The sequence below is a fragment of the Oryza sativa genome, chromosome 11 (assembly GCF_034140825.1).
Source record: "Oryza sativa Japonica Group chromosome 11, ASM3414082v1".
NCBI lineage: Eukaryota > Viridiplantae > Streptophyta > Magnoliopsida > Poales > Poaceae > Oryza > Oryza sativa.
Genome location: NC_089045.1, coordinates 12,379,277 through 12,406,715, shown reverse-complemented (window position 1 = coordinate 12,406,715; position 27,439 = coordinate 12,379,277). Strand labels below are relative to the sequence as shown.

General features: G+C 42.6%; 1 protein-coding gene across 1 annotated transcript; it reads right to left on the bottom strand.

Annotated features, from left to right (window-relative positions):
• Positions 1–364: 364 nt before the first annotated feature.
• LOC4350353 (probable pre-mRNA-splicing factor ATP-dependent RNA helicase DEAH4) lies at positions 365–16,318 on the bottom strand. Its single transcript, XM_015762344.3, has 16 exons — positions 16,041–16,318; positions 15,377–15,469; positions 15,193–15,297; positions 14,149–14,366; positions 12,510–12,562; positions 11,815–11,931; positions 10,434–10,525; positions 9,584–9,670; positions 9,239–9,453; positions 7,792–7,884; positions 3,705–3,828; positions 3,485–3,626; positions 2,059–2,128; positions 1,484–1,641; positions 866–1,041; positions 365–781 (listed from the first exon to the last, which is right to left on the bottom strand). The coding sequence occupies exons 1-16, from the start codon at positions 16,271–16,273 to the stop codon at positions 631–633; spliced, it is 2,127 nt and encodes a 708-aa protein (XP_015617830.1). The 5' UTR covers positions 16,274–16,318; the 3' UTR covers positions 365–630.
• Between the last annotated feature and the right edge of the window lie 11,121 nt (positions 16,319–27,439).

The following is a 27,439-nucleotide window of genomic DNA, read 5'->3' as shown; positions in this document are numbered from 1 at the left end:
AAGGCCGTTGCGCGAAGCTGCCAACGCTGTTGCAGCCAGCGCCGCCGCTGCACTGTAGCCATCATGTGAACCGCCAGTCATCTCTGCAGCTTCCACTTCGCTGAATAGATTCAAGAGCTTATTTGGATAGATTTTAGTATGCAAATTATTTGTTTACGGAAAGTTGGCAGTGGATGGATTTTGTTTGAAGGGGCGATGCATGATTGCAATGGTAGCAAGATTATCTTCCGATCAACATTTGATTAGCAGTAATCATCTAAAGCCTAACCCAATTTTTCCTCAGACAGCTGTGCGAAACCAAACAATCAAAAGAGACATGCTGCCTGACTAGGCAAAATTCATCATCTCGGGTGGCTCTCTGGCATGCAAAATCCTCAGGCATATGGCACCAAGACACCAGCCAAACAGGCCTTTAAACGGTTACAAAGTTCTCAAGCTTGACAAATGGATGGATATGATGAAATTTAGACTCACATAAATGTCTCTGCTTGTACCTACAGTACTTCTGCTATGGTAAGTAATAAGAGGTAGGGAAATATGATACTGAAGATTGTCATGTTATCACTCCCTGTTCCTCTCATTACGTATGGGACCTACCCTCCAAAGAATAGCTTGGTTAAGCACATACTGTCATTTCTTGCCTTTTCGAGCCAGGTAGCGCTCGCGAGCTGCCTGTATTTTACTGTCCACGTCAGATTGTTTAACATCCATTGCTTTCTTTGGGGAGCTTACTTGTTTATCCTCTAGAGGTTCTGGATCTTTCGATCCGCTGGAACCACCACTGTAATATAATTGAGATTATTACTGTAGTAGCATAAATTGCCATGTTAGAAATAGTAATTATTTTAACCCATATATTTCATACCTTAATTTGTTCATGTCCAATCTTTCAAGCTTCTTCAATATAGGTTTAACCCAAGACTGATCCACGGCACTAACATTTCTCATGAAAGGACGAGTAGTATTTATTAACTCATGGTAGACAACATATACCGGCAGTTTCCCGTATTCATCACCTTCCAGTACGGAAAATGGATGCACCTGCAAAAAGAATATATAACAAACTGTAAAGGGTCAACAGTAATTAAGTTTGTAAACTAAAGAATGTAGTCAAAACCAAAATGACAAAATTCTACAAAAACAGCTTAAACCAGTCACTGTGAGATTCATGCGTTCCTGTTGCATGAGACAACTATTATTTGCAGCTAATATCCAGCATATCTAAAATACTTTGTCGACAATTACCCGAGAACAAACTGCATACTCTCAGCAAAGCATATTCAGCATATCTAAACAGTTCAAGTAGCAACTGAAAGTTTCATTGGCTTCTACATCTAGTAAAAAGTTTGGCACAAAAAACTGCTACCTTTTGGTTTGGTTAAGCTGGCTAATGTTTCATTCGCCAGAATCATCTCAATTTACCCTTGCCATTTATGCTTGACACTATAGCAAAACTAATCTGATAGATTGCAGAAGTCAATACCTGCACTAGTTGTGCCCTGTATCCAACCGTATGATAACCATTGTGATGCAGCATCCTCTCAGCGAGCTGGTTACCATATCCAACACATAGAGCTCTCCTTAATTTTCTATAATCAGGGTCACTCTTCCGCTCTTTCTTTGCTTGCACATCTGTTGAACCTAAATTTACAAAAAAAGAGGTAGGTTTAGTAGTTTTTGATATACGGGCCAAACTTAAACATAGTAGTTGAGTGAACATTGGAATACGTAATGCGCTGGGCTCTGGATCTATTACATATTTTGGTTGCAATACGAGCAAGATGAGTTCAGGTTATATTGCATCTGTAGTCGAGCACTGCATGGATATTACTGAGGTTCTAGAGGTAGGACGTACATCTTCATGGAGGGCATATGTAACAATATCTTTGTGGTAGTTCCTAGAAGTTAAAATTCAAAAAGTAGAACAACGAATTGACAAAAGAGGAAAAAACAGCTCAACAACAGAGGTGTCCCAGGAAAGGAAGAAGCAAACAGGTAGTAGGTTTTTGAAAGGGTGGGTACACAATAAAACAGAAACTAGAATTACTGATCACCGACCTTTTGCAATTTTTTGAATAATCTGACTTAATTGGTTTCTCACATCTTTGCTGAATTTCATGCCTCTCACCTGCAAAAGATAGTTCTGTGATCTACATTGTAATCTAATGTCTAGAAAACTATCTAGGGGGTATAAAGTCTGTAAGTATCATGACAAACAGTATATGCAGGCATATAGATATGATGATCACACAATGTTATCCTTGTTATATGTTTCAAAGTTTGCATTGCTAGCATGAAAACTATAAATGCTAAAAGGCAATTTAAGATGGGAACGTATCATATGCACACAAGCTTCCGGTGCACACTTCATGCACACCAACTAACAAATATCTCCAAAAATTCTAGAAAAAAGTAGACTTGTACTCTCAATTGTATTACACCTATGTGTGAAATCTCATGTTTGAATTAATTATTTTTAGACGTAACATAAAAGACAAAATTCTGATAGTATACTCTTATACCTGACAGTTTTTTCTTTTTTTGCTACGGCTAAAATATAATGAATTTTCAGATGAGACTTTACACATATGTGTAATACTCCCTCCATTCGAATTTGATCAACCTATTTCACCTGGGCTCCAGACTAAGGAACACTTGCATGCAAAATGAGAAGACGAGCAGCCAATTTTTATTCAATGAAGCATCCTATTTTTGCTCAATTGATTGGCTTGAATGAGAACCGAAGAGCCAGGCAATCCTTGCATGCCAAAGCAATAAATCTGCATGCAAAACTGATTGGCTAGCATGTAAATCAAAGAGCCACCCAATCCTTGCATGGGAAAACAATAAATTTACATGCAAAACTGAACAGCTACCACATCCTTAGAGCAAGTTCAATAGTATAGCTCACTACTAGCTCCAATTCATCTATAGCCAATCTAATAGCCAATTCATACAATAGTTGCTTACTATACTATTAATATATGGTCCCACCTGTCATACACACATTGTGTCTTGGAGTCCGTGCTGCAGCTGGCTACAAATCTGTAGCCCGCTGCTCTTCTCTCTCATCATTTATCTCATTAAAATATGTTTATAGCCGGCTAATAGCCTGCTATTGTACCTGCTCTTATGCACTGATCAATTCTGAATGTTTTGCTTTTGCACTTATCAATTCCAAATGGAGGGAGTACTATTAGGATTGCATGTCCAATTTTTTCTAGAATTTTCGAAGACATTTGTTAATTGCTGTGCACAGAGTGTGTATCAGAAACTTGTGTACATAGGATATGTTCCCATTTAACATGACATGCTTCGATGACCTATTTAAAATAAAATTCAGGTATTATATCATGCTTTGTGATTCGGCTTGTTCTATGCAGGAAGGTCCAACACAGTTGCATTTATTTTTGCAACACTAGTACTTAATAATTTTATTCCTTTCACTGTATCATATTAGAATCAAAATGTTATTTTCATTCACCTGCAACTCATGATCTGAGCACCATCTTGGATCATAGCCTGTTCGATCCCAACTTTCAAATATCTGAAGCAACTGTATATGGTCGCCCCAACCAGAACCATCAGGAAGCTCTTGCCTTTTCCTCTTTCCCTCCATGTCTTTGCTGTAAGGGTGCAATAAGTTCACCATAAAATTCAATGTGTTACAGTAGCTTAGATGAATTACAAAACAAAATGCCCACCTTCTAGTTGACCGGAATGTGATTTCAGCTGACAGAACTGCAGCAACAGTCAATGCCTGAGATAGACATCCCAATTCGTTTGCTTCAATCAAAGTCCTTGAAAGAGAAGGCTCAAGAGGGAGCTCTGCACACATATCACGGGACAACATATCTTGCATAAGTCCATAAGTTACTTGACACTAGAATTTTGACGTACTGGTTCTTTTCTAAACAACATTCCAGCACCATCAACCCTGGTGCAGCTGTGCGACGCTGGATCCCGACGTGGCCATGGGTCAACATCAGGTAACTGGAGCCAAGGGTTATTGGCACCAAGTCTTTTTAGGCAGAAGGGGGTGCGTTGGCTGCCACAAAAATTTGGCATCACCCTTGCACATTGTGTCCATCACAAATAATTTATCTATCAGTGGCATACACACAAATCATATCCAACAAACAGAATTCATCACATGTGAATAACAGTCCATCATGAAGCCATCATAATTTATCACACACTCACAATTTCAGCATCATCGCTACCCAGTACCCACTAGGTTCTGTTATGTACTCCAGTACAGATAAGCAATTGCAACATTTCTAGTAAAGGGGTAGGAATAATATAGCTACTTTTAGATGGGTACAAATTACTCTGTGGGTACCCGTTGACCCACTCTAGTTCAACAAAAGTAAAATTGGTTTTGTTGAACCAGAGTCAGTCAACAGGTACAAACAGAGTGACCCACACCCACGTCATACTCCTATATCTACTACAAGCACCATATTTAGTCTAGCAAATCATGTCGCGTACAATCATAAAATACAATAGCATGTAATGGGCATTACTAAGATAAGGGCCTTAGGCATAGTTGACCCAAGTGGCACATTGGCACCATGGAGGCTGTGTACCACAAGGGCAGGCAAGAAGATGGCGAGACTAAAGACACTTGTTTATCTCTTGCTTAATGAACAGAAATACAGCCCCATCCTTATATTGCCTCTTAAGAAACTTATATCTAAGATCATGGTAATAAATAACTCATTAATCTAAATTAAAGCAATCACGTGAGCTTCATACGTTTGAACAGTAACCACGCGGGTACTGTTCATGTGCGCAATGCTGCTGGACCTGGAGATATTGACCACTGCTTTTATATGGGAACTAATGGGCTCAGATGACATAGGTAAACAATTGGTTATCAAGCCTAGCAACATATTGCAGGATTTAAGAAGTTATGAATTACAAGTAAAAATCTCACAACAGTTTTCTCATATACCAGTCATGTAAGAATGTGACCTGATGGAACACTGGCATGTGAAAAGAATGGTTTTCGAATATATAGTTGACAACTTGATACTTCTTCCTTCCATTATAAGTCATTATGGGTTTGTCCTAAGTCAATCTTCTATTCTTCTATAAGTTTAACCAAGTTTTACAGAAAAATGAATAGCAATATTTTCAACACAAAACAAATATAGTATACAAATAGTAATGAAACTAATTTGGTGTTGTAGATGTTATTACTTTTTTTCTATAAACTTGGTCAAACTTGAGAAGTTTGACTTATGACAAACCCAAAATATCTTACAATATGAAACAGAGGGAGTATTAGACAAGTTACTAGTTGCAAATACAAAATTTTCCCAATAAATATCATATATCTAGAAAATTAGAAGCAGATAGTACAAAACTGTGGAAATTTCCAGATCATTACAAAAGCAACAGCTTGTTCCCAAGACAGGTTCTATAACATTGTGGAGATATTCAAATTCCAAACATTATATAGACATGTAAACGGCTCATACTCAAGACAAAACAAGAGGAAAACTATGGCCATTGCACAGGGAACAAATCTTACTACACAAAAACTCACCAGACATTAAAAAACTAGACGTGCCCACGCGGCGACACGCCGCGCTCAGGCAATTACTCGTTTCACTTCAGTTTTATTTGGCCTAAAAGAATACTAAAAATATTTTATACACATGATGACAATCCACACATGGCTAATGTAAGATAAAATATCAACTTATAGAAACTTGATGATCGCACATCCACACATGATGATCACAGCACAGGTTAATATCAACTATCATATAATATTGCTTATAGAAACTTGTAAACATGCATATGTGCCGTGATTAACTAAAAAATTCACTCTTTGTTGTAAAAACCCCTAAAATCCAAATATGCTTTCCGTTCGCTCTCATGTGGTTCCATATTAGCCTGTTGTTCCACTTCAAAGCATTAAAGCAAGCATAGATATAGTACGTTTTCTAGCTTAGTAAACTAGTCTATGCCCAACAAGCATCTTGCGAGAACAAATCCATCTGGTTCATTGCTTTATCAGTTGATCAGATAACAGATTAGGAATGGAGTTTTCCTTGACCTGGAATTGCACTTAGATAAGTGTAAGAAACCATGGCACTACCTTGAAACCGAAAAAAGTGCACTATACACTCCTGAAGGCTGCTTCTGGTTGGAAACCAGTGGAAAAGACAAAACTCGAGATACTATATTTTGTAGTGTAAAATTTTGATACCTCGAGATACTAATTTTACATAAAAATTTTTGGTACTTCAACATATTTCTCAAGGATGGTACAAAAAAACCCAAACTCATAATCTTTTAAATTCCTTCAGCTCATGGATGAGATGAGAATTATTGAGATTTCTAGCCCTGTAGACATTTCAGGCTACCTGGCATGGGGTATATGTGGACGGATTCCTGCTGCTACCTTCATGCTCAATGAAGAGGCAACAATAGAATCATCAGAATCATCCAGCACAAACTATATGTAGCGCCAAGCAACCAGTGGCATACCCGCATAAGTGCAAAGCAAAATTAAGAGAACGATAGCAATTCTATCGGAGAACACACTGTGAAGTGTGAACACAAAAAGGATTTGAGTCAACGGGAGGAAAAACACACGGTTGTAGTATAAGGAAAAAAAACTGTACAAATTATAAAAGTAAAACAAGAAACAATAAACAGACCATTGCCAGCTTGAAGATCAAAACAAGAACGGCACCGAACAGCAGCACAACGCGACCTAGCAACCGAAGATGACAACACAACGTTGATTAAGGAAACGTAACATACAGCAAGCATGAAAAACTTTGGGACGATCAAGGCTAAATATATGAAAGGGAAAAAGAAAATAAGAAATAGGAGTAGAAACAAAAGGGTTGGGAGCAGCCACGTAAGACAGCATGGGCACACCCACGAGGCTACACACACAAGCGCATGGCACCACGTGCAGGACGCATGCAAACACAAGCCGTGCACAAGCAGCAGCCGAACACACCAAGGAAAAAACACGCAGAGCAGAAATAACCAGGTAAGCAAGTCAACTACAAAAATTGTAAAAACCCAAAGACCGGCACGTATACGAAACCCCTGTAGAAACGTCAACAAACAAAACTGGACACCAGCTACGTCATTAAGAGAAAAAAGAGCCAGTCACAGCTAGGAAAGAAAACAGTTTAACACGCGGCAAACACTGGAGGGGTAAAAAAAAAAGAAAAATCCCCAAAACGCAGTAATCTGACCGGAGGCTACTAGGTAAGTATTCCTGTTAGAAATACCAATAAAACAACAATGTCAACATAAACTGCCTGAAGCTTTGCACAAAAACATTAGACCTCTTAACAGTTGTATATATCAGACATTTCTGAATTGAAATATCAAAACATTGCCAGGTATGGCCTCCTTATATAGAACATTAGAGGTTAGACCGTTACATATTTAAGAGTATAAACTTCTTAAAATAAAGCCAAAAGGTTAACAAAAAGAAGATGACAAACACAGAAAATGATCATCCCTGTTCATGCTGCCGCTCCACACATCAACAGTTACTTCATGTGCTGGATGTGCTAACAGAGTCATCAAAAACGCACATGCACATATTGAACTAAAGATACAACAATATTATATTGGTATGCAACAAATAAAATTAGACCATGTGAAGTTCAAATAAAAGAAAAAGAAACCAGATATGCTCGTGATTTGATCAAACTTTAATTGCATACATTGTTCAAGAGTGAAGACAAACTCAAATAACCACCTGATTTCATTTCAATTGAAATGGGACAAGCAAGCTGAGAATACCTGCCATAATTCGTCCTACATCTGTTATTTGCCCATTTTCATCAATTGCATCGATGAGGTATAATTGCCTCAAAGCATCTTCTAATGATTCACCTGCAGGTCATTGTGCATCAAAGGTAAGAGATAGACAATACTAGTTTTTATTTCACAAGACAATTTGTACAGGCAAAGAAGTGGATGCAGTTTCACTGAGGATCTCCTGATACCAAACAGGAATAGTAAGCTACTAGTTGATATCCCCGCGCTTTGCTGCGGGATATGTGGATGAATGCATATTGTACATTGTATAAATGGTATATGTATATGTTTAAATAATGTAAAAATGATGTGGAAATAATGATTTGACATTGCTTGCATATTGAGTTCTAAAAATACAACAAAATTGTAAATGATATGTCATGTTTGCATGACATTTAAAATACTCTAGATAATAACTGCTATGGATGATGATGTGGTACACTTGCATGTGATTTAAAATATTCTAGATAATAAATGCTAGAGGGTGATCATGTGGCACACTTGCATGTTGGGCTTTAGGAGTTAGCGGGCATCAACTCCTAAAACAGGTGCATCAAAAGATATTATCATAATCCACCACAGTGCCAAATGGAGCGTAAGGTTAGTACTCTCTCTGTCCCATTTTAAGTGTAGCCATGATTTTCTATGTCCAACTTTGATCGTCTGTCTTATTGAAAGTTTTTTGGAAAAAAAATTATAAACATAAGTCACACATAAAGTACTATTCATGTTTTATCATCTTATAACAATGAAAATATTAATTATAAAAAAATTTCAAATAAACGGACAATCAAAGTTGGGCACGAAACCTCATGATTGCACTTAAAATGGGACGGAAGGAGTAGGTCATATGCCTTTTGAAATAGGCTCGTCCAGCCACCATGAAAGTATTTGGGTGGAGGCTGGACCTAGAACAATAAATGTAATAACTTAAGTTAAACCATGCAGAACCAAGATTTTACCAACAGCTACTTATGTTGTGAATAGCACTACATTTGTATTCAAATATATGGCAATTGACTTTATTCAATCTTTGGTGTGCAACTTTGACCACTACTTGTCTATTAGAATATAACGATAATATCTAACAAATTATAATATTGTAAAAGTACTTGTAAAGAAAAACCTACCGATATGATTTTTTATGTTTTCAAAATAAATATTTTGAGAGCTATTGATGGTAAAACTTTCCAAAATTGAACGAATAAAGTCAATGGGATCATATATTTATATACGAAGGGAGTATATATCTAGTTTCTGTAGATTAGGGTGTTCTTCTCGTTTTCCTTTGCCAATGGCCGTTGTCTATGTTTGCCTTTTGGAGCTAATCCAATAGATAAAGTGATTTCTAACAACAAAAAAGCATTAAAGATGGATGAAGATTGAAGAGCTATAATTAAGAATAGAGAATTCTGGAGTTTTATCTTACGAGATGGTGGGTCAAGGAAATCAAACTTCAGTATGTTGATATCAGGTAGATCTAACGATTTTAGATACAAAACACTTCCGGCAAGAGAAGAACGCTGGATTTCTGGGATTGTAGCCTCGAGAAACTCCTTTTGATAAATGGAAATTGGGTATAACCTATAGCACTTCCCAGGCCGAGTTCTTCCAGCTCGCCCAGCTCGCTGGTCAGCCTGCACTCTTGTTATTCAAGAAGTAGTATGGTAAATATTATGGATCATAACTAGATATCTCTGAACAGGATCATGATCTAGTTGAACAGATGAAGACAGTAGACAGATAACCACAGTGTGTGCAACATAGTATTTACCTGCTAATCTGAACTACGTCAAGTGAATACATTCCAGACGATGGGTTATACTGGCGTTGCTTTACATAACCACAATCAATCACAAACCTAGTGCATAAAAAAATATTTTAGTGATTTGCATACAAACCCAAAAGAAAAAGGAAAAAACACGTCTCCAAGAACAAAATTGCAGCCATTCCAAGTTCAGCAGGGTAATAGAAAGATTGCAAATTTTGATAACGCAATATCAGTTCAGCAGTTTCTTATTTATTAACAAAACAGCTAATGAAATCACAAATGTTCATCAGCACATTATTTTAATCGTAACACTAATTTCTCAGGATGAAAGATCATACTCAAATCACAACTTCGTACGTACATTAAAGAGCGAGTGGCAAAGCTATATTCAAGCTTTTTCCTCCTAGACATGTACAAGGTATCTCCAAGTTATGCATATTTCTTTTATATAAAATCAAATAGATAATTAGTTTGTGAATTCAACATATAAACCATATATTTTTTTCCTTTTAAGTTTAAGAATATAAGCATTCATGTGAATTTAATGATATTATAGCCATTTGCTCCTACCATTTTTTTTTACAAAAATACACTTCAAAAACTGATACTAGCAGATCAGTTGATGTAACTCTCATAAATTTAATAGCATGTTACTAGTAGTTCATAACAAAAATTCTAGCCATTTCCTTGCATAACTCTAAAAAAAGTATTTATTTGCATATACTTTTCCACAAAATCAGCTAAATACATCATAAACACAATAATCTATCACTAAATAAATAAAAAAGGCTGAAGATGGAAACTGAAAGTATATGTGCACTTTAACTGACTATGTTTGCAGTTTGCTGCTTACACAACACCATCCACAGTAAGAGATGTTTCAGCTACATTTGTTGCAACAATGAAGCGTCGACAATTTGGAGGTGCTGGAGCAAATACCCGGACCTATTGTGACAAGGGAATACATCAGCAATGATACTATAGAGCATCAAACATTTACCAACAAATGGAATGAAGGACAATTAATGAATATAAATACTAATAAGTGTGCTTAAACCCAAAAAGATTAGACCAAAACAGCAGCTTTGGCAACAAATCGGGATCGACCTTGCTTTTCAACTCTCAGTTGAGCCTATTATAATTCGCATCCATCAGTGCATCCATTTGTTAGAACGTGATCCCCAGGTAGTTAAATTTTGCTATCATAGCCATATATTGTTAGGGGGTTGGTTAAATATCATCCAAGGTTATCCTGTTGCAGCAATGCAGCAAGCACAGAATAAAAAAGATACTCTAGTCCCCCAAGAAAGTCGATCAACAGCAAGCAATACACACAACAAAAAAGGAAAAATAAACATTGAAATATTCCTAGTTGGCAATTTTTTTCAGTGACATCACAAAATCTTACAAATTTTGCTTTAATATAATCTACTACTAGATAAGTAATTGTAAGGCTTGTTCAGAAGACTTTTGCCTGCTAAGAAATTTCACTTAGCTGCAATAGTGTAGGAACTGTACATTGCAATGCCAAGCTTCATTGATCAATTAGAGAAATGGAGAAGAAACATGGCCAGGTGTGTTTATTAGGTTCAGTAGCTATGGATCACTAGATAAGCTCATATACGAAAAATTAAATTGATTAAGTAACTGAAAGATTAAAATATATTCTCTGTTCAAATTTGTATTATAATCTAAAACATACACTCAAATTTCCTTAAATTCAAACATCAGTATATAAAAAACATATTTCAGGTGAAGTTGACATTATCAAATTTGTTAATAATAGTATTTCACACTCCGTCTATTCTCAAACAGATGATGTTTTAGAACGTGTGCAGTCAAACCTTGGAATCTTGACTCATAAACAAATGCAAACACCTCCTAATCGCTATAAGATTTATAGGTGAATGACATTAATAGGCCTGTCATGAAGAATACCTAAAAGATTTATAGGTGAAAATGAAATTAATAGGCCCGTCATGAAGAATACTTTCATATCGCTATCAATAATGAATTTTATGACTATGTCATGTCCCAAAAGTCACCAAAAAAGAACGGAGGTAGTAATATAAAAGCTCCACGAAATTTTCATGAGCATAATCAAACAAAGTATTCAAAGGCGCATATTGGAGACCACATACATGTCCAAAATGTCATATACAAGCATTCATGGGATGTCATATATGCAAGAAACAAATATAACAATACACTAGAATGGAAGATTAATGAATTACCTGTTGTTCAGGTGGCAAAGAACCGTGAAGTGGAAGGACAAGAGCATCCATACAAGAACCTTCCTCTAGATTTTGAATTCTTTCCTCCAATTTTGATACCATCTTATCAATGTCATCCTGACAAAATACCATTCAATTAATTCAAAAGGTCTGTGTAAGTACGGAGTACAACAAAAGAAAGGGAGAAAAGTTTAGCAAAGAAATGGAGATCATCCATTGATCCATAAATGTTTAGTTAATCAGTGTTCCAAAAACAGACCAGTAAACGTTGTGTTTTTTTGCCATACTAGTAACATGCCCATGCATTGCAACATGCCCATATGATTAGAATGGGTTGCATGGGCCCATATGACTAGGGATGGGTTGGGAGTGTGAATCGAGACCCAACCACTTATGGGCGGTGGGGTGAGAGAAGGGATGGAGGGAGAATCGAGATACAACTGATTACACGATGGAAGAAGAGTAAGGAGGAGGACTCCGCTTTTAAGTAGTAGAGATATACAATAAAGTAAACACGGGGCTGTTTTGGGGCATTAAATTATAACTAGATGAAAGCCCAAAAATCCAGGAGTATTACTGATTTTATAGCATATCTCTGACGATATCCTTAGTGTCAAATAGAACAAAAAAAATATCCTTCAAAGTTTCAGAAACATCAAGCTCAAGCATGCAAAAAAAATATATATTCTGCTAACCTTTCCTGTCATGAATATTAAGACATCACCAGGGGATTCCTTAACATGAATATCTGTTGAAGAAAAAGAATGTTTGGAACTGTTAGAAACACTAGCTAAATACCTGTGATTTGCTATGGATAAAAATGAATTATACATGTGCTAACATTGTTTGGAACAAGTTAATTGTAAGATTTTTGGAACAATATCATCCCTGATTCCCTGTGGATGTCTTTGCATGGTAAACATAAATTCTAGGGATGAAATAAGATATTAACAATATGTAGAAGTACTGTTTTATAAAATTAAAGTACACATAGGAGTAGTTGGTAAAAAAATACAACAGAGTTGGTGGGTGGCAGATTCACTGCCACCACCATTGTCTTCTTTTAAAGGAGTATAGATATCAAATAGTTAAGCAAATATGAAACACCATGGCCCAAAAGTTTAACAAAATATATTGTTATTATTTTCAAATAATAAAAAATTTGATTTTTCCAGCATGAATATAAATCATATGTCAGCAGACATACTCCTCTGACACTAATATGTGTATTTCGTTAAAAAAATCATGGTATTGTTAAGGCGGTAAGGCGTAAGGCGAGGACCCAGCACACCTTACACCTTAGGCAGTAAGGCATAAGGCGAGGCAACGCCTTATACAGATAGAAAAATAGGAAATGAAAGACTTTTTCGTAATATCTAGAGTCCAAGGATTAAAATGGAAGATGAAAATAGGAAATGAAGGACTTCTTTGTAATATCTAGAGTCCAAGGACTAAAATGGAAGATGGTGACAGATATTTATCTATCCATCCCCATCCCCGTCCCCATCCCCATCCTCAATCCCATCGGCGCCACCTACTCGCCTCCGCTCCACTGCCACCGACGGCAAGACCTCTCCGCAGCCGTCGCGTCCATCCCCTCTGGTCCTCCCTCTTCCCCTGCCGCCACCGCTCCTCATCATCAGGTGGTGCTGGGCATCGAGGAAGGTGGATCTGGCTTTGCCAGTGGTCGGGGACGACAGCGACAACCACATAGGTCAGCTATTTTCATTCCTCCCCCTTCCCCTGCTGCCGCTCCTTCTCCAGGATTGGTTTATCCCCTTGATTTTGCCCTTTCTCTAGTTTTTCCCGTAAAGCGGAGGCAGCGCCTTACCGCCTTAGGGGCGCCTTAACAACCATGATGGTATCCCAAGATATGGCTTTAAAAAAAGTAGTTTTTTAAAATGATGTTTTATAATGTTAGTAAAACCAGTGCGGAGTGTACTTAACATAAATAAGAGCCATCAGATACAGACACATCCCAAATTCGCCAGAGCTTTAAAGAGGTTATTCATAGGTGTAGCAGGTCCAGCACTTATTTCATCTTTTTTTTTTACATTATTTGTCCATCCAACTTGACCATAGCAGGACGAATACTGTAAGAGAGATTCAAGGGAAACTGGCCTAGTTACCCTCTTGCCACTATAATGCTAGCCCATTCATGGGCACATATCAAAACCATCCATGACATTTGTTACATAGCTTATCTGTTATGACAATGATTGATGTATTCCAGTAGTGAAATAACACATAGTGACTTAATAGAGATGCACCAACAATATTCACATGTCATTGTCAAGGTTTAAAATATAGCCACATAAAGAAAATGATAATTACCTATAGCGGTTCTCAGAGAAGATTCTATATAATTCGTTGGATGTTCTGTGCTGTAAAACTTCTCCACAGGGAATAAGGTTCCAGGGATATTCAACACAGGACATCCAGAGAAGAACTTTGACACTTTCAAACCATCAAGAGTAGCAGAAGTGATCAGAACTTTCAAATCTGAAGCTCGATCCTTAATTAATCGTTTCATTAAACCTAGAAGAATATCACTGTAAACAAACAAATATCAGAACGCGACTAAAGCTTTCAACAAATAGCAACAAAATCCAGCGGTCGTGTGGCCGATGCCAAACAAGAAAAAGTTAGTACTGACTATCGATCACTTTAAAAATACAATTGCTAGCTTACAATTGAAGCATCTGAGAACCAATTATAATAAATATGGGCAAAATATGGAGAACGAAAACCACAGTAAAGTTGCATCCTACAGTTAGTAAATAGTTACTAGGCATTTGCGATCCGAGGCCCTCCCATTCAAAGTTGTCCAGGTAAACATCTAATATAGAGAACTATCGATTATATCAAAGTCAATTTTGAGAACACATACTAGATGTCTACATTACTTGTGAGTGAAAATATCGTATAGGTACTAATTCCTAGCAGTAGAGAAAGAACGCATCAGAAGAAAAGGCAAAGCTAAGTTGATTTATATAAAATAGGTACAGGAAGACCAAATATAACCAATACATTTATGTTGACTCCCAGTTTCATGGCACACAGAATGGCTTCCCAGCACTGTTTTGTTCACTGTTCCAAAAACCGGACACATAAGCAACAAAAGTTCAACAGGCATGCAATCAATCTTGGGTAAATCTATGTAGTGTATAAGCAACAAAAGTTTAGCATATTACTATAACTAAATGTAGTGTATGACCCATTCCCGGTAATTATCTTATTTTGTTTTCAAATCACAAGTTTTCAATTCAAACAACAAGAAATGGGTGTGGAATAACTGAAGAGTAAGCAGCAAACTTGATAAAGTGCTAAACTTTAATTCAAACTCTTATAGATCAGTTGAACATATAAAACGCATACGTGTTTAAACTGCGCTCGTGAGCTTCATCCAGAATAATTACTGAATACTGCTTCAACTCAGGGTCTGAAAGGCTTTCGCGCAGAAGAACACCATCTGTCAGGTACCTGCATATCCGAAAATAGAATGAGTTCGCATATTGTTCAAGAAGAAATTCAAGTCACATAAACACCCTCTGAGGCTTACTTTATGCAGGTTTTCTCTGAAGTTCTATCTTCAAATCGGATGGCATAACCAACTTCATCACCAAGGGGAACACTGAGCTCCTGTGCTACTCTCCTGCAAATATTCAGATTGCCAGCATTCATAATGGCATCCTAAAAAACATTTTCCACACTTGAATATAGGCATAGCACAAGACTACACTGGAAAACTATTCTTCTCTGTACATGTATAAATATGCATATGCTGTAAACATAGTGCTGCTCGCCAGGAAGAACCACTTCAAAATTTCTTAACAAGCAGGTTCTTAAGTTTTCTCCCCTTAAAACACTTCTAAATTAAAATAAATGGCTTGGCTATCCAGAAAGCAGCTGCAGTTTTTACAAACGATGTTCTCGTATCTCCACCATCACGATTCTAAATTTCAAGATGAATCTGCAATTTTCGTATCCCTTAAGTGCTAATGGCCAAAATCCAACACATCTGAGAGCTTTTCAGGCATAACCAGACCCACACGAACCCAGTAAGAATGTACCCTGAGCTAAAAGGAAACCAACATTTGAAAATAACAACATGAATAGAAAGGGGGAAGTTGTACTAAACTCCCAGGTAGCAGATAACAACGAGCGCGCGCAGGTGCGACCGTGCCACCGTGGGGGAAGACAAGCGAAGCACGGAGTCGGGTTACCTGGAAACCGAGACGGCGGCGACGCGACGGGGCTGGGTGACGGCTATGGCACCACGGCGGGTGTAGCCGCGGCGGTGGAGTATCTGGGAGAGCTGGGTGCTCTTCCCCGAGCCGGTCTCACCGATCACCACCACCACTGGGTTCGCCTCCACCGCAGCCATGATCTCGTCCTCGTGCTCCGAGATCGGCAGCTCCGGCGGCGACGGCTGCGGCGGCGGCGGCGGCGATGGCATGGCGGAGGAGGCCGCTGGGATGTGTTAGGGTTTTGATTTGTTTTTGTTTTTCCTCCTCTCTCTCTCTCTCTCTCTGGTTTTTCCGGCCGTTGGACTGCCGCCCGGTGATGAAAGGAAAAAGTCCACCGAAGGTCCCTCAACTTGTCATCCAGTTACAAAATCATCCCCGAACCACACCAGGTATTCGACGTACCTCAACTCACAGAGCCGTTCATTTTAGGTCCCTCGGACCCCAGTTTTTTCCTACGTGACGGCTGAGTCAGTATGAGACCCATATGTGCCCACATGTCAGGATGCCACGTAAGCTCCTCTCCCTTCCTTTCTCTCTCACTTCTCCTCTGCAGGATCACGGCCGGAAGGGGATGAGTGCAGGCGGCTGGCGGAGGAGGAGGTCCTGCGCGGCGAGTGCGGCGTGCGTGTCCGACGGCCAACAGGGGAGGAGGGCCAGCGCGACGGGCACGGCCGGTGCCCAGCATGGGAGGAGGCCCTGGCCCAGCGTGTGCGGCGGGGGCATCTAGCAGCCGGCAGGGGAGGAGGGTCGTGTGCGGCGGGCGTGGCTGGCGGCCAGCAGGGGGGAGTGCAGTGGAAAGGAGGGCCGGCGCGACGGGCGGCGAGGAAGGAGCGGGGCTAGGCTGACGATGGGCGGGGAGAGGAGCGGAGGTGGAGACGGACGCGGCGGCGGCGCCACCGGCGACAGCCTCTTCCTCGCCCTCGCCTTGCGTCGTCTCGCTCTCCGCTCTGCTCGACGGGAGGCGACTCCAGCGGTCGCCCGCGCGTCCTCCTAAACTTGGCGGTGTTGGCCCTCGTTGGCAGCAGCGACGCTAGCTGGCGAAGACTAGCGGGGAAAGAAGCAGCGGCCGTCGGAGAGGAGCTTGACGTTGGCAGTGGCAGCCATCGGCTAGACCCAGTGGGCGCCGTCCTCTGCCAGGAACGCGTAGCGGCGAGACCGGACGTCGAGCCCGGCGGGCTTGTCGGAGAGGTCGAGCTCGACGCCCATGGCGTGGGCCTGCTCCCCGTTTCCGTCGAAGAGGAGGAGCACCTCATCACGGCGGCATCATCTGCGACTTTGCAGACTCACCGGCCTCCCCGCTTCGCCCCGTCGGCCTCCTTCCCACCTGCCGGTTGCGGTGGCGGTGGCGGTGGGGGCGGCGTGGGGGGAGGCCCTCCTGGTCCGGTGCTCCCGCGCCGTCGCTTCCTCTCATCTTCTTCTCCAAGGCCACTATAAATACACAATACACCTCGCCATGAACACTCCCAGGCCCAGCACACAGCAAAGCAGCAGTAGCAGTGCAAGCTCGAGCTAGCTACAAGTACAAGCTAGCAGCCTAGCAAAGCTCGATCTATAGCAATGGCGGCGAAGGCGGTGCTTGTTCTAGCGGTGAGCCTCCTCACCATGGCCGTGGCGGCCAGCACCGGGTCGTCGTCGTGCCCACGCGACGCGCTGAAGCTGCGTGTGTGCGCCAACGTGCTCAGCCTCTGTTGTTCCCTGCTGCTCGCTGCTCAACGACCTTCCCCCGCGTCACAGCCGCCGCCCGCTGCCTCCTCCTCTCCTGCCTCGCCCTGGCGGCCTCCTCCCTAGCTGCTGGCCAGCTCGCCTAGAGAAGAGAAGAGAAGAGAAGAGAAGAGTGAGAGAGAGAGAGGAGGAGGAGGAAGGGAGAGTGGAGAGGAGGGGAGAGAGAGGATGATGATGTGGCATACTGACACGTGGGGGCCCACGTGGGTCCCACGCTGACTCAGACGCCACGTTGGATAAATCTAGGGTCAAAACCACCGAAGGACCTAAAGTGACCGGTTTTGATTAGTTGTGGGACGCCGGATATCTTGTTTTATGGTTCAGGGATGATTTTGTAACTCGATGACAAGTTGAGGGACCTTCTGTGTACTTTTTCTGTGATGAAATGAAGTTTCGGCCTCCTGGGCTCGTAGGCTTCTCAAGCACAAATGTTAACAATATGGCCCATTCGTTTCCCTTAATTGGATCCATGCCATTGTAAATATGCCATATTGGAAAAATGCCACTACTATTCATGAAATCGGGTATGTCGGAGATATGGGCCCGGGGGTATGTGGAGTAGAGGAGAATTATTTTCCTTCCGGCCACGTGACTCCGCAGGTTGGCCCCACTCGCGCGCCACGCGAGTCGTAGAAGCGCGGGAGGGGGGGGCCTCGGGGCATGACGTCACCCCCTCGGGCTCTCCCGCGGCTTCGCCCCGAGGCCCTCGCTCGGCTGCCGCGCGGCAGAGAGAGAGAGAGAGCAAGAAGGGAGCGCAGGCTGAATAGCCATAAATGTGCGACGCCCCAACTGTCCCTCACCGCATTTAATGCGGTCAGGACAGACGTGCGGCGCGCCTAGCTAACCCCTGTCCATCGGGTATGACCGGTTTGTGACCGGCCCGTCTCCGTCCCATCCGATGGATAAGGCAATCATGTCCTCATGTCGCCCTTGTCCCCGGCGGAGTGGGGGTGGGTATGACCCGTCACATCCGGACGCTACTCGAGGAAGGGCTGTTGCATGTCATCGTTCATTTATAAGGGAATGACAGGGCTGACCCCCGTGTCAGGGGGGACGGCGCCGAGTTCCGCGCAAGAATCGGTTATTGGTTAGCTTCCGAGAGAAGGCACGGTTTGAAACCCAAAAAGGTGGAGTGGGGTTTCCCCCCCCCCCCATGGAGGGGAAGTAGAGGTGGCACATGTGGTATCCCCTTAAGCTATAAAAGGAGGACCCTGCCCACCTAGGAAAGAAAAGGAGGGGGGAGAGGGCCAAAAAAAGAAAAAGAAAACCCGAACTCCAGAAGAGAGGAAGCAAGTGCGCTCTCTCAAGGAAAAAAAACCCTTGTAAAACTCATCCATAATCCCAAACACAGGAGTAGGGTGTTACGCTCAATAGCGGCCCGAACCTGTATAATCCGACTGCGTGCATTCACTCCTGAGAGTCGTAGGGACGAGCAAGCGACTAACGAGAGACGAGCCTCCGGCCGAACTCACGAAAGGAGGGTCTCACGACTCCCCGCTATTGAGGGTCTTCCCTCGACAGGGTAGATACCACTGAAATCTTCTAAAATTAGAACCATGACACTCCATCACGTTTTCCGTCATTTTTGTCACATTTTCTGTCACGGTGCCTTCATCTCCTTGTCGTCTTCATCTCCAAGCAGCGTCGAAGGAGGACGAGGGCACGACGGCGATGGGGAAGGGACAAGAGGGCAGGAGAGCTCCTCGGCGAGGGCGGCGGCGAGCAGGACACGCACCCCGCCGCTCGATGGTACTGCTGCTCACTCGCCGCTCGTCGTCTTCGCCTCTGGGCTTTAGCCTACGCCAAAGGAGGAGGAGGGCACGACGGCGATGGGGAAGGGGCGGGACGGGTGGAGAGCACCTCGGCGAGGGCGGCTGAGAGCGGGACGCGCACCACGCCGCTCGCCTGTCCTGCCGCTCGTCATCTTCGTCTTCGTCTCCAACCTGCGCCGGAGGAGGAGGAGAGCACAACGGCAATGGGGAAGGGGTAGGACGGGACGCGCATCCCACCGCCGCTCGCCGGTACCGCTGCTCGTTGTCTTCGTCTTCGTCTCCAACCTGTGCCGAGGGAGGAAGGGGGCACGATGGCGATGGGGAAGGGGCGGGACGGGTGGAGAGCTCCTCGGCGAGGGCGGCGGCAAGCGGGACGTGCATCCCGCCACTCGCTCACCGCTCGTCGTCTTCGTCTGGGCTCTAGCCTGCACCGGAGGAGGAGGTGGGTGCAACGGCAATGGGGAAGGGGCGGGAGGGCATGAGAGCTCCTCGGCGAGTGGGACACGCATCCCGCCACTCGCTCACCGTTTGTCGTCTTCGTCTGGGCTCCAGCCTGCGCCAGAGGAGGAAGTGGGCGCGACGGCGATGAGGAAGGGGCAGGAGGGCATGAGAGCTCCTCGGCAAGGGCAGCGGCGAGCAGGACGCCCATCCCGCAGCTTGCTGGTCCCACCTCTCGCTCGCCGCTCGTCGTCTTTGTCTTCGTCTCCAGCCTGTGCCGGAGGAGACAGAGGGAACGATGGCGATGGGGAAGGGGCGGAGCAGGAGGAGAGCTCGTCGGTGAGGGCGGCGGCAAGCGGGATGCGCATCCCGCCGCTTGCTGGTCCCACCGCTCGCCAGTACGGCCGCTCGCTCGCCACGCATCTTGCTCGTCTTCGTCTCTCTAGCGTACGCCGGAGAAGGAGGGCACGACAGCGGATGGGGAAGGGATGTGGATCTTACGAGGATGACAGAAAAGTGAACGGCGAAGAAATGATTATAATTTTACAAAATTTCAGTAGCACCAAGTGGATATCACGAATTGTAGTGGCGTTTTTCTGATTTGACACATTTGTAGTGGCATGGATTCAATTAACCCTTGTTTTTCTACACTGATTGACTCAACACCCAACAGCTTGCATTAACTCAAAAAGGAAGTTCCTTCTTTATCCAGAGTCCTAGTACTAGAGCACTAAATTGCACACTAAGCGACAAACCTGCACCGATGAGAATATAACTCTCTTAAATAAACTAATTAAAGAACATAAAGAAACTCGAACACTTACTTTGACAAAAGAACCATCTGTCGAGGTACAAGCGAGAGAAGATGGCTGACAATTCCGACTTTCTTCGAAACTCCGTTGCAAGAATGTTAACACTCCGGCACTCCTTCGTGAAATTCTTGGAGGAACTTTGATATTTTGGAGAATTCCTTCTAGAGCTTCCCTTCACTCTCTACTAAGCCAACATACTAAATATTAAACTACAAGTGAGCTATACTCTAGTTGAGCTCAAGTTGTGTGTGTTGAAGGTGCATGAGCTCCTCCTTTTATAGCCTCTATATGACGGTTGTAACAGTTATCCAGGCCGAGAATCGGGCATAACCATCATTGGAAAGCCATTTGGGACCTAGACATGGAAGGCTAGGATGAGATGCGCCAGAGGTGGTTCAGCTGAACCAGGGGTTCGGGTGACCCCTGGGCTCCACCTCCTAGTCTTCTCTGTTGACTAGGAGACTGATTGGTGGGCCCTTATCGCGGTTAGGATGGTTTGGCCCCACTTTAAGTCGGTTTCATTTGTCAGGTGGGCCCTCTAATCCTGGTACTCGTGCATGATTGGTTGGAGGGTCATTTTCATCGCATGACTAGTGTATTTTCTCATTAAATGACCTGCATACATATATTTACTAAAACTATTGGAAGTGATTAGTAGTAAACTACTACGATTAAGTTTTGATAATATATTTGATATCTTTTATGCATGAATTAATACCTAAAGTTTGCACTTAACGACCGTTAACAGCCAAATGGACTGTAGATTTGAAACACATTTATCTCTTTTATTATAAAAATATAGAATAATAGCATCCATCCATATTTTGCCTTTTATAGAAGAAAACGTAAAATCTATAACGAGAGGCCTCTTGATCTGGTCTTACGCAGTGATACCTGGCGCGGCCATCCGATTTAGTCGAGAAGCATCAGAGTTTAGAATTTGAGAGAAGCATCAGAATGTTAGGCATCCATGTCTTTTTTCCCTTCTTATAAAATTTTCTCTCAAATTACTTATCCGGTCTACAATCCGATTACACCATTGTGTTCGTTGCAATTAAATCTTTACAACAAGATCTAACATGATTATATTATGATGAAAACTTACAAATTACTTTTATAATTGTTGATGTAAAAACACGAGGCCTGGGAGATCTGCTTAACTCCAGTGCAGGTCCAAAACTTGCCTTTGGGTGTGTGAGCGTGCCAGTTGATTTGATCCTACAATCAACAGGAAACTAAGACAAAGAAAATCGCGGTTAAATCCATAAACGATAGCCGATCGGCTAAGTGCCGATGAGATATCATTTATCCTTGAGCCGACGTCATATTTGCATCGATCGGCAGTCATTAAGAAATAACAAAGAACTAAATCTACTCGATCGGCTGCAGATATTAACAATATATAATCCTTAGATCGATATATACTTAAATCAAGTGATTGGGATAGATCGGTCGTCATGCCGAGACAGTATAAATCACTTAGATCGAAATATATACTAATAATGAGATTATATGTGTTCATAGCATAGCCGATCAGATAGATCTAGCATGTATCGGCTAATACTCCGATACTACTCTATATTAGGATATTAAAGCGAGTAGAATATATCAAACAAAAAGCCTAATATACTTAAATGCAACGAGATCTTAACATAAAGGGCAAATTTAACATGTCAAAGAAGCATGTAGGATAAATGTAGTTAAATCAGATAAGATCGGCTGAAACCCCAATACTACCCTAATCAGCAACCAAAGACAGGCTAGAGATTAAGATTCTAATCACGACTCATAAGATCAAACTCAACTGATGAAGCTATAAGTATGAAAAGAAGGACAATATACAATCAAGTCATAAGATATGTCATAGAGTGGTAGATATCCTATATAATCTAAGTCAACATCGGTATTTAACCTAATCGGCTGCCTTCTAGTAACAAATGTTAGCCGATTGTAGGTTAGATAGCGATATTGCCGGAGATTATATAAGATATATGATAACTCGTCGAATTACATAAACAAGATTAAAGTATCATGAAGATGGAAGCACTAATCCCGAGAACGCAAGCCACCATAACAAGTTTTACCTCTTGTTGAAGATCGAAACCTATGCAGCTCAACCTGAAAGCAAGAACTCGTCGAAACAAAATGAAAATAAAAGAGTGGCGATGCGCCGAGATTGTATTGAACGTGTGTTAGTTTGATTACATGGGGCTCGGATCTATTTATACCCGAGAATTACAAAATATGTTCATATCGGACACGACTCTTATCTCTAACAAACTCTAAGATACCATAAGTCTTTGCAACAGACTTTTACCTAAACATATCTCTAAGGAAATTACATAAAATATACTAACTAATAGATACAATTGCCTTCTCAGGACTCTATCCATGCGTGGCAATCGTCATGAAGCACGTCAACCTAAACCGACAACATATGTTGTGTCATATTGTCGGATTCGGCTCAATCGGCTAACCCCGTCCGACTCGAACTCTGCTGATCTTAGTCGTAGCCGATTCGGACTTCAGCCGATCTTCACTCTGTTTCCGGGACAATCTCTATCTCGATTCCTCCTTCACATCTGATCCTTGGATTACCAAATTGGGTCGTTAACAATAATATATCTAAATTACTTTTGGATATCACTAAATTACTTCTTAGACATACAAAAGTAAATTTAATAAAGTTTAAATGTAATTTACATATATTATAGAAGTAACTTCAGACAAAACGAAAGTAACTTTGTCATAACATTAGGGGTAATTCCATTGTAGGGATAAAAACATAACTCTATCTAGAAACTAAATTAATCAGCACAAATTACGGAATTGACTGAAAACAATAATAGGTAGTCACCTCGTAGCATTATGAATGTATAGGAAGTAATTTAATCAAATCTAAAAGTACTATACACACACACACACACACATATATATATATATATATGTATATATATGTGTGTGTGTGTGTGTGTATAGCCAATAAGAGAGCGCCAGTATGCATGCTTATGGACGGACCCAGAGAGCAGCTTAATAGAGAGAAGTAGCAGTGAGGGCGCTAAGCTGAAGGAAAAGGCTGAATGCTCCTAAGAAACACCTGACCTCAGGTGCTTTTTTCTCTTGCCTTCTGGATGGTTCTAAAGTAGTGAACAGCTTCCGACCATTATGACCTTTTATTGAATTTTTGATTTTGTGGTTCGATAGGACCAGGGAGAGGACCCTGATCACCTTGCCAACGAATTCAAGGCCTTAGAAAAATCATCCTACAATGGACCATAGGGACTGAGAACGAAGAAGACATCAAAATCAGGTTAGGGGGGCTTTCACTTCGACACGTCTTCGTTCGTGATCACTTAGAGCCCCTTTTCCATCAATAGGTACTCCCAAGGCGTCGACCACACGGCCTAACATGGCCTTTCCCACAGGAAGCAGTGCAGTTGCCTTCTTTCTTTGTTCACCTACATTTTCTTGTTCTTTATTGAATTGGATTTGACTGAGGACATCGTTGTCTAAGCGTGCTTACTTTGCGCACCGGCACAGCTGAATGAGAATCCGCTGGCTCAGATTGAGTGGCTCACTTTCTTGAGAAGGGCTTTCTATTCGAGGATTTCCAAGAGCAGATTGAAATCTGTGTTATGGTTTCAGGGTTTGTCAACCAAGTGCAGGAGGGCGGGTCTCGCTGCCGGATCAATGCGCAGGACACACGATCTACAAAGCTAGAATTTCCAATAGTGAGACCAGCTTGACAAGCTACCTTTCCTCTTGATCTGAGGTGCGAAGAGAAACATCTCTTTTTTATGACTTCCACTTCTCGATCCCGGCCCGGAAAAGTGACCGACCCGAATGAAAAATAAGACCTTTGTGACCGTGACAGATGCTAGGGGGAATAAAAAGACTGGGGCCTCCGCAGGTGGGATTGAAGAAAGGGATTTAGCCTTTTCAAAAAAGAAGCTCTGTCGCTCTCCTAGTTGCTAAAGAATCCGGAGCTCTCTACGCATTCAGTAGAAGAAGAGTACTCCCCTTCATAATGCTTCCTTCTTCAAGTCTTTCGCTAGTGAAGTTGGGGGTAGCATTTTACTTTTGTTAAGTCATGGACTGGTTTCTTCAGCCCTTTTTCTATGTGTTAAAAAAAGGTGGGGGTCAAGGTGTATAATACGAGCTCCACTTTCAGGCAATGAGCTAGCTTAACCCTGATTGCTTAAGGTTTAATACAGTTGGATAAGGGTGCCAGTGAAGAAATCAAGAGAATATGCTTTGTGTGGTCACAGGAACAATCGGCGGTCGTAGCATGAAAAAAAGAGTACCTTCATTTTACAGCATATAGAGGTATTAGGGAAAACAACCCGGTGGGGTAAAGTCGTCAAGTGGACTATGGTTCCAACCAAGATTATTATTCACGCACCTACGATCCCTTTCTTAAAGAAAAGAATTATTACTTGCTAATCTTCCCCTCTAACGCGGGCCGGGCCGGGCTTAGGCGACTGGGGAAGCTGAGGAGAGATGGGGAAACCCAACTGCTGCCGGTCGGGACGGACAGGAAAGGGGCGGGGTTATCGGAGTGATCGGGGTGATGGTGATAGTTGATCCGTAACTGGTGATGAACCGCAAAGGTTTTTGGTTAGTTGACCCTGTTAACCGTAAAGAAAAGGAGACGAATATTGGTTGCCGGATGCTATTCACATGTTAAAGCACAAAAGGTACCTCAAAGTTTATAGTTCTAAGCTGAAGAAATAGCCTGAGTCAACTTATCTTCTTTACAACCTCCAAACAAACGATTTAGGAAATGGAAATTGGAACATGAACGAGAACATACTTTCGAATTGTGGTAGGGGCGAACCCATCCGGGCGGGTGGAAGCCGTAAGTATCCTATTTTTGGAATGGAATTTCAGTAAAGTCTTTTTTTTCTGCTTTATCCTTCTCTCAATCAAAGAAACACCAATTTCTTATTCCCCCCCTTTTTCCTCAAAATTTCTAACTGGTAAAGCTCCTCAGAAATTGCTTTTAGGAAAGATGCGTGTTCGGCCGCATAAGCCAGATAAGAGGCGAACCGTCAGGTCCTTAGTAGCGTTGACAAAGAAGAAGAGCTGTTGAAAAAAAAGAAAGCTCGAATGAAACTATCCATGGAATCGTGCGCCGTGTGAAACATACAGATGGTTGAGGAGACGAATCATGAAGGAGGATTGTGCGACTCCACAGAAGAGTACGCGCGCTAGAAAAGGCAGCCAGCTTAAAAACGCTAAGAGTATTCATGCTCTAGGTTGGTCTCCCGCGTAGGACTCGAAACGACAAGAATAAACCAAGTTATGAGCTTTTGGTTGAGTCGAGGGTGTATTATTACCCGTTTCACTGACATCTGCCTTCCCTTCTCTGGAGCAGTACTGAAGTTTAGGACTACCCAGTAGGATGCACCTAAGCAATGGTTAGGAGAGAGAATCAATGTTTAGTAGTAGGCCCAGTTCACCAGGTTCTACCACTGTTCGGCCCAATCATAGTCAAAATCTGAGTTTGCGAACAACCATCTAACCGTCAGTCTGAACTCCCAGTCCATCAGTAAGAAAAAGCTTCCGTTTCCATCATTCAGCAGTGGAATGTCTATCGATCAAATTATTGGACCCGTGCTGGATGCCACTTTTCCCCCGGGCAAGTTACCTTCCAGGGGAGTTCCCTTGCTCCTGCTGCGTACAATTAGCCAGTTCTCTAATTCTACTTGAGTGAGGAAGACCTTTTGTGGCTAGACCTCTATTTTCCATATAGTCAGCTGACTTGCCCGCAGCGGATCCGGAAGGACCCGCTTCACTAGGCCCGGGCCCTGGTGGTGACTATGGAAGGATTCCGTGGTAGTCTCTGACTCCCTCCAACTCAATCAAGCAAAATGATCAGCAGTCTCATTTATGCTATGCCTCACAGGAAGAAACCCGGGACCAGGGCATGTCGTGAAAGACGCACACGGGGCGGGCGTGCTTCATGGAAGAGTTTGGGGTCCAAAGCCACACCTTCTTTCTCCCATAGGAACAGAGGTCAGGAGATGCCGGCAGGGCGCTGCTTTTAATTTGACTGATGGCTCAAAGTCAGGATAACGAGCGCGGAGCCCGCTTGGCAGGCGGCAGGAGCTGCGGGCAAGTGCTTGCTTCCGGCGTCGGCTTGTAGTCTCTGCAGTCGGCACACTCACGCGCCCGCCACTACCCTTTGATAGATAGCAAGCAGCTCCTATAACTTGATCGACAGGACCCAACCAACTAAACTATTGATTGTGGCAAAGCTTGGAGAGGTTGACCTTCCTTGGTAAAAGAGCTTCATTAGTACCTTTAATAATAGCAATGGCAGCGGCTTCGGATCTAGGAAAATGAGGGGGGGCATCATCCGCATCAAGGGCTCTCTCATCTCCTATTTGTTTGAGCCATTCATTATGGTGGTGGTGCCGGGGAGGCAGCTGTAGGAGGTGAGAAGGGCCCTGACTCCGTCCCAAACAGTGTACTACTATCGGCCCTAATCCAAGCCAAAGCACCGGATAACTCGTACTGAAGGATAGACGAAGAGAACCGGTTGGGTTGACACCTGGTGATGTTAGAAAGAAGACAAGTGCTTATAAGGAACCCCAAGGTGAGCTTATAGCTCTTGAATCTTATCTCA

Coding starts and splice junctions, on each gene's coding strand:
- LOC4350353 (XM_015762344.3), bottom strand. CDS start 16,273: ATGCCATCGCCGCCGCCGCCGCCGCAGCCGTCGCCGCCGGAGCTGCCG. Junction 10,526..11,814: donor CTTTGCCACCTGAACAACAG/GTAATTCATTAA, acceptor TTGTCACAATAG/GTCCGGGTATTTGCTCCAGC. Junction 782..865: donor TTGGACATGAACAAATTAAG/GTATGAAATATA, acceptor ATTATATTACAG/TGGTGGTTCCAGCGGATCGA.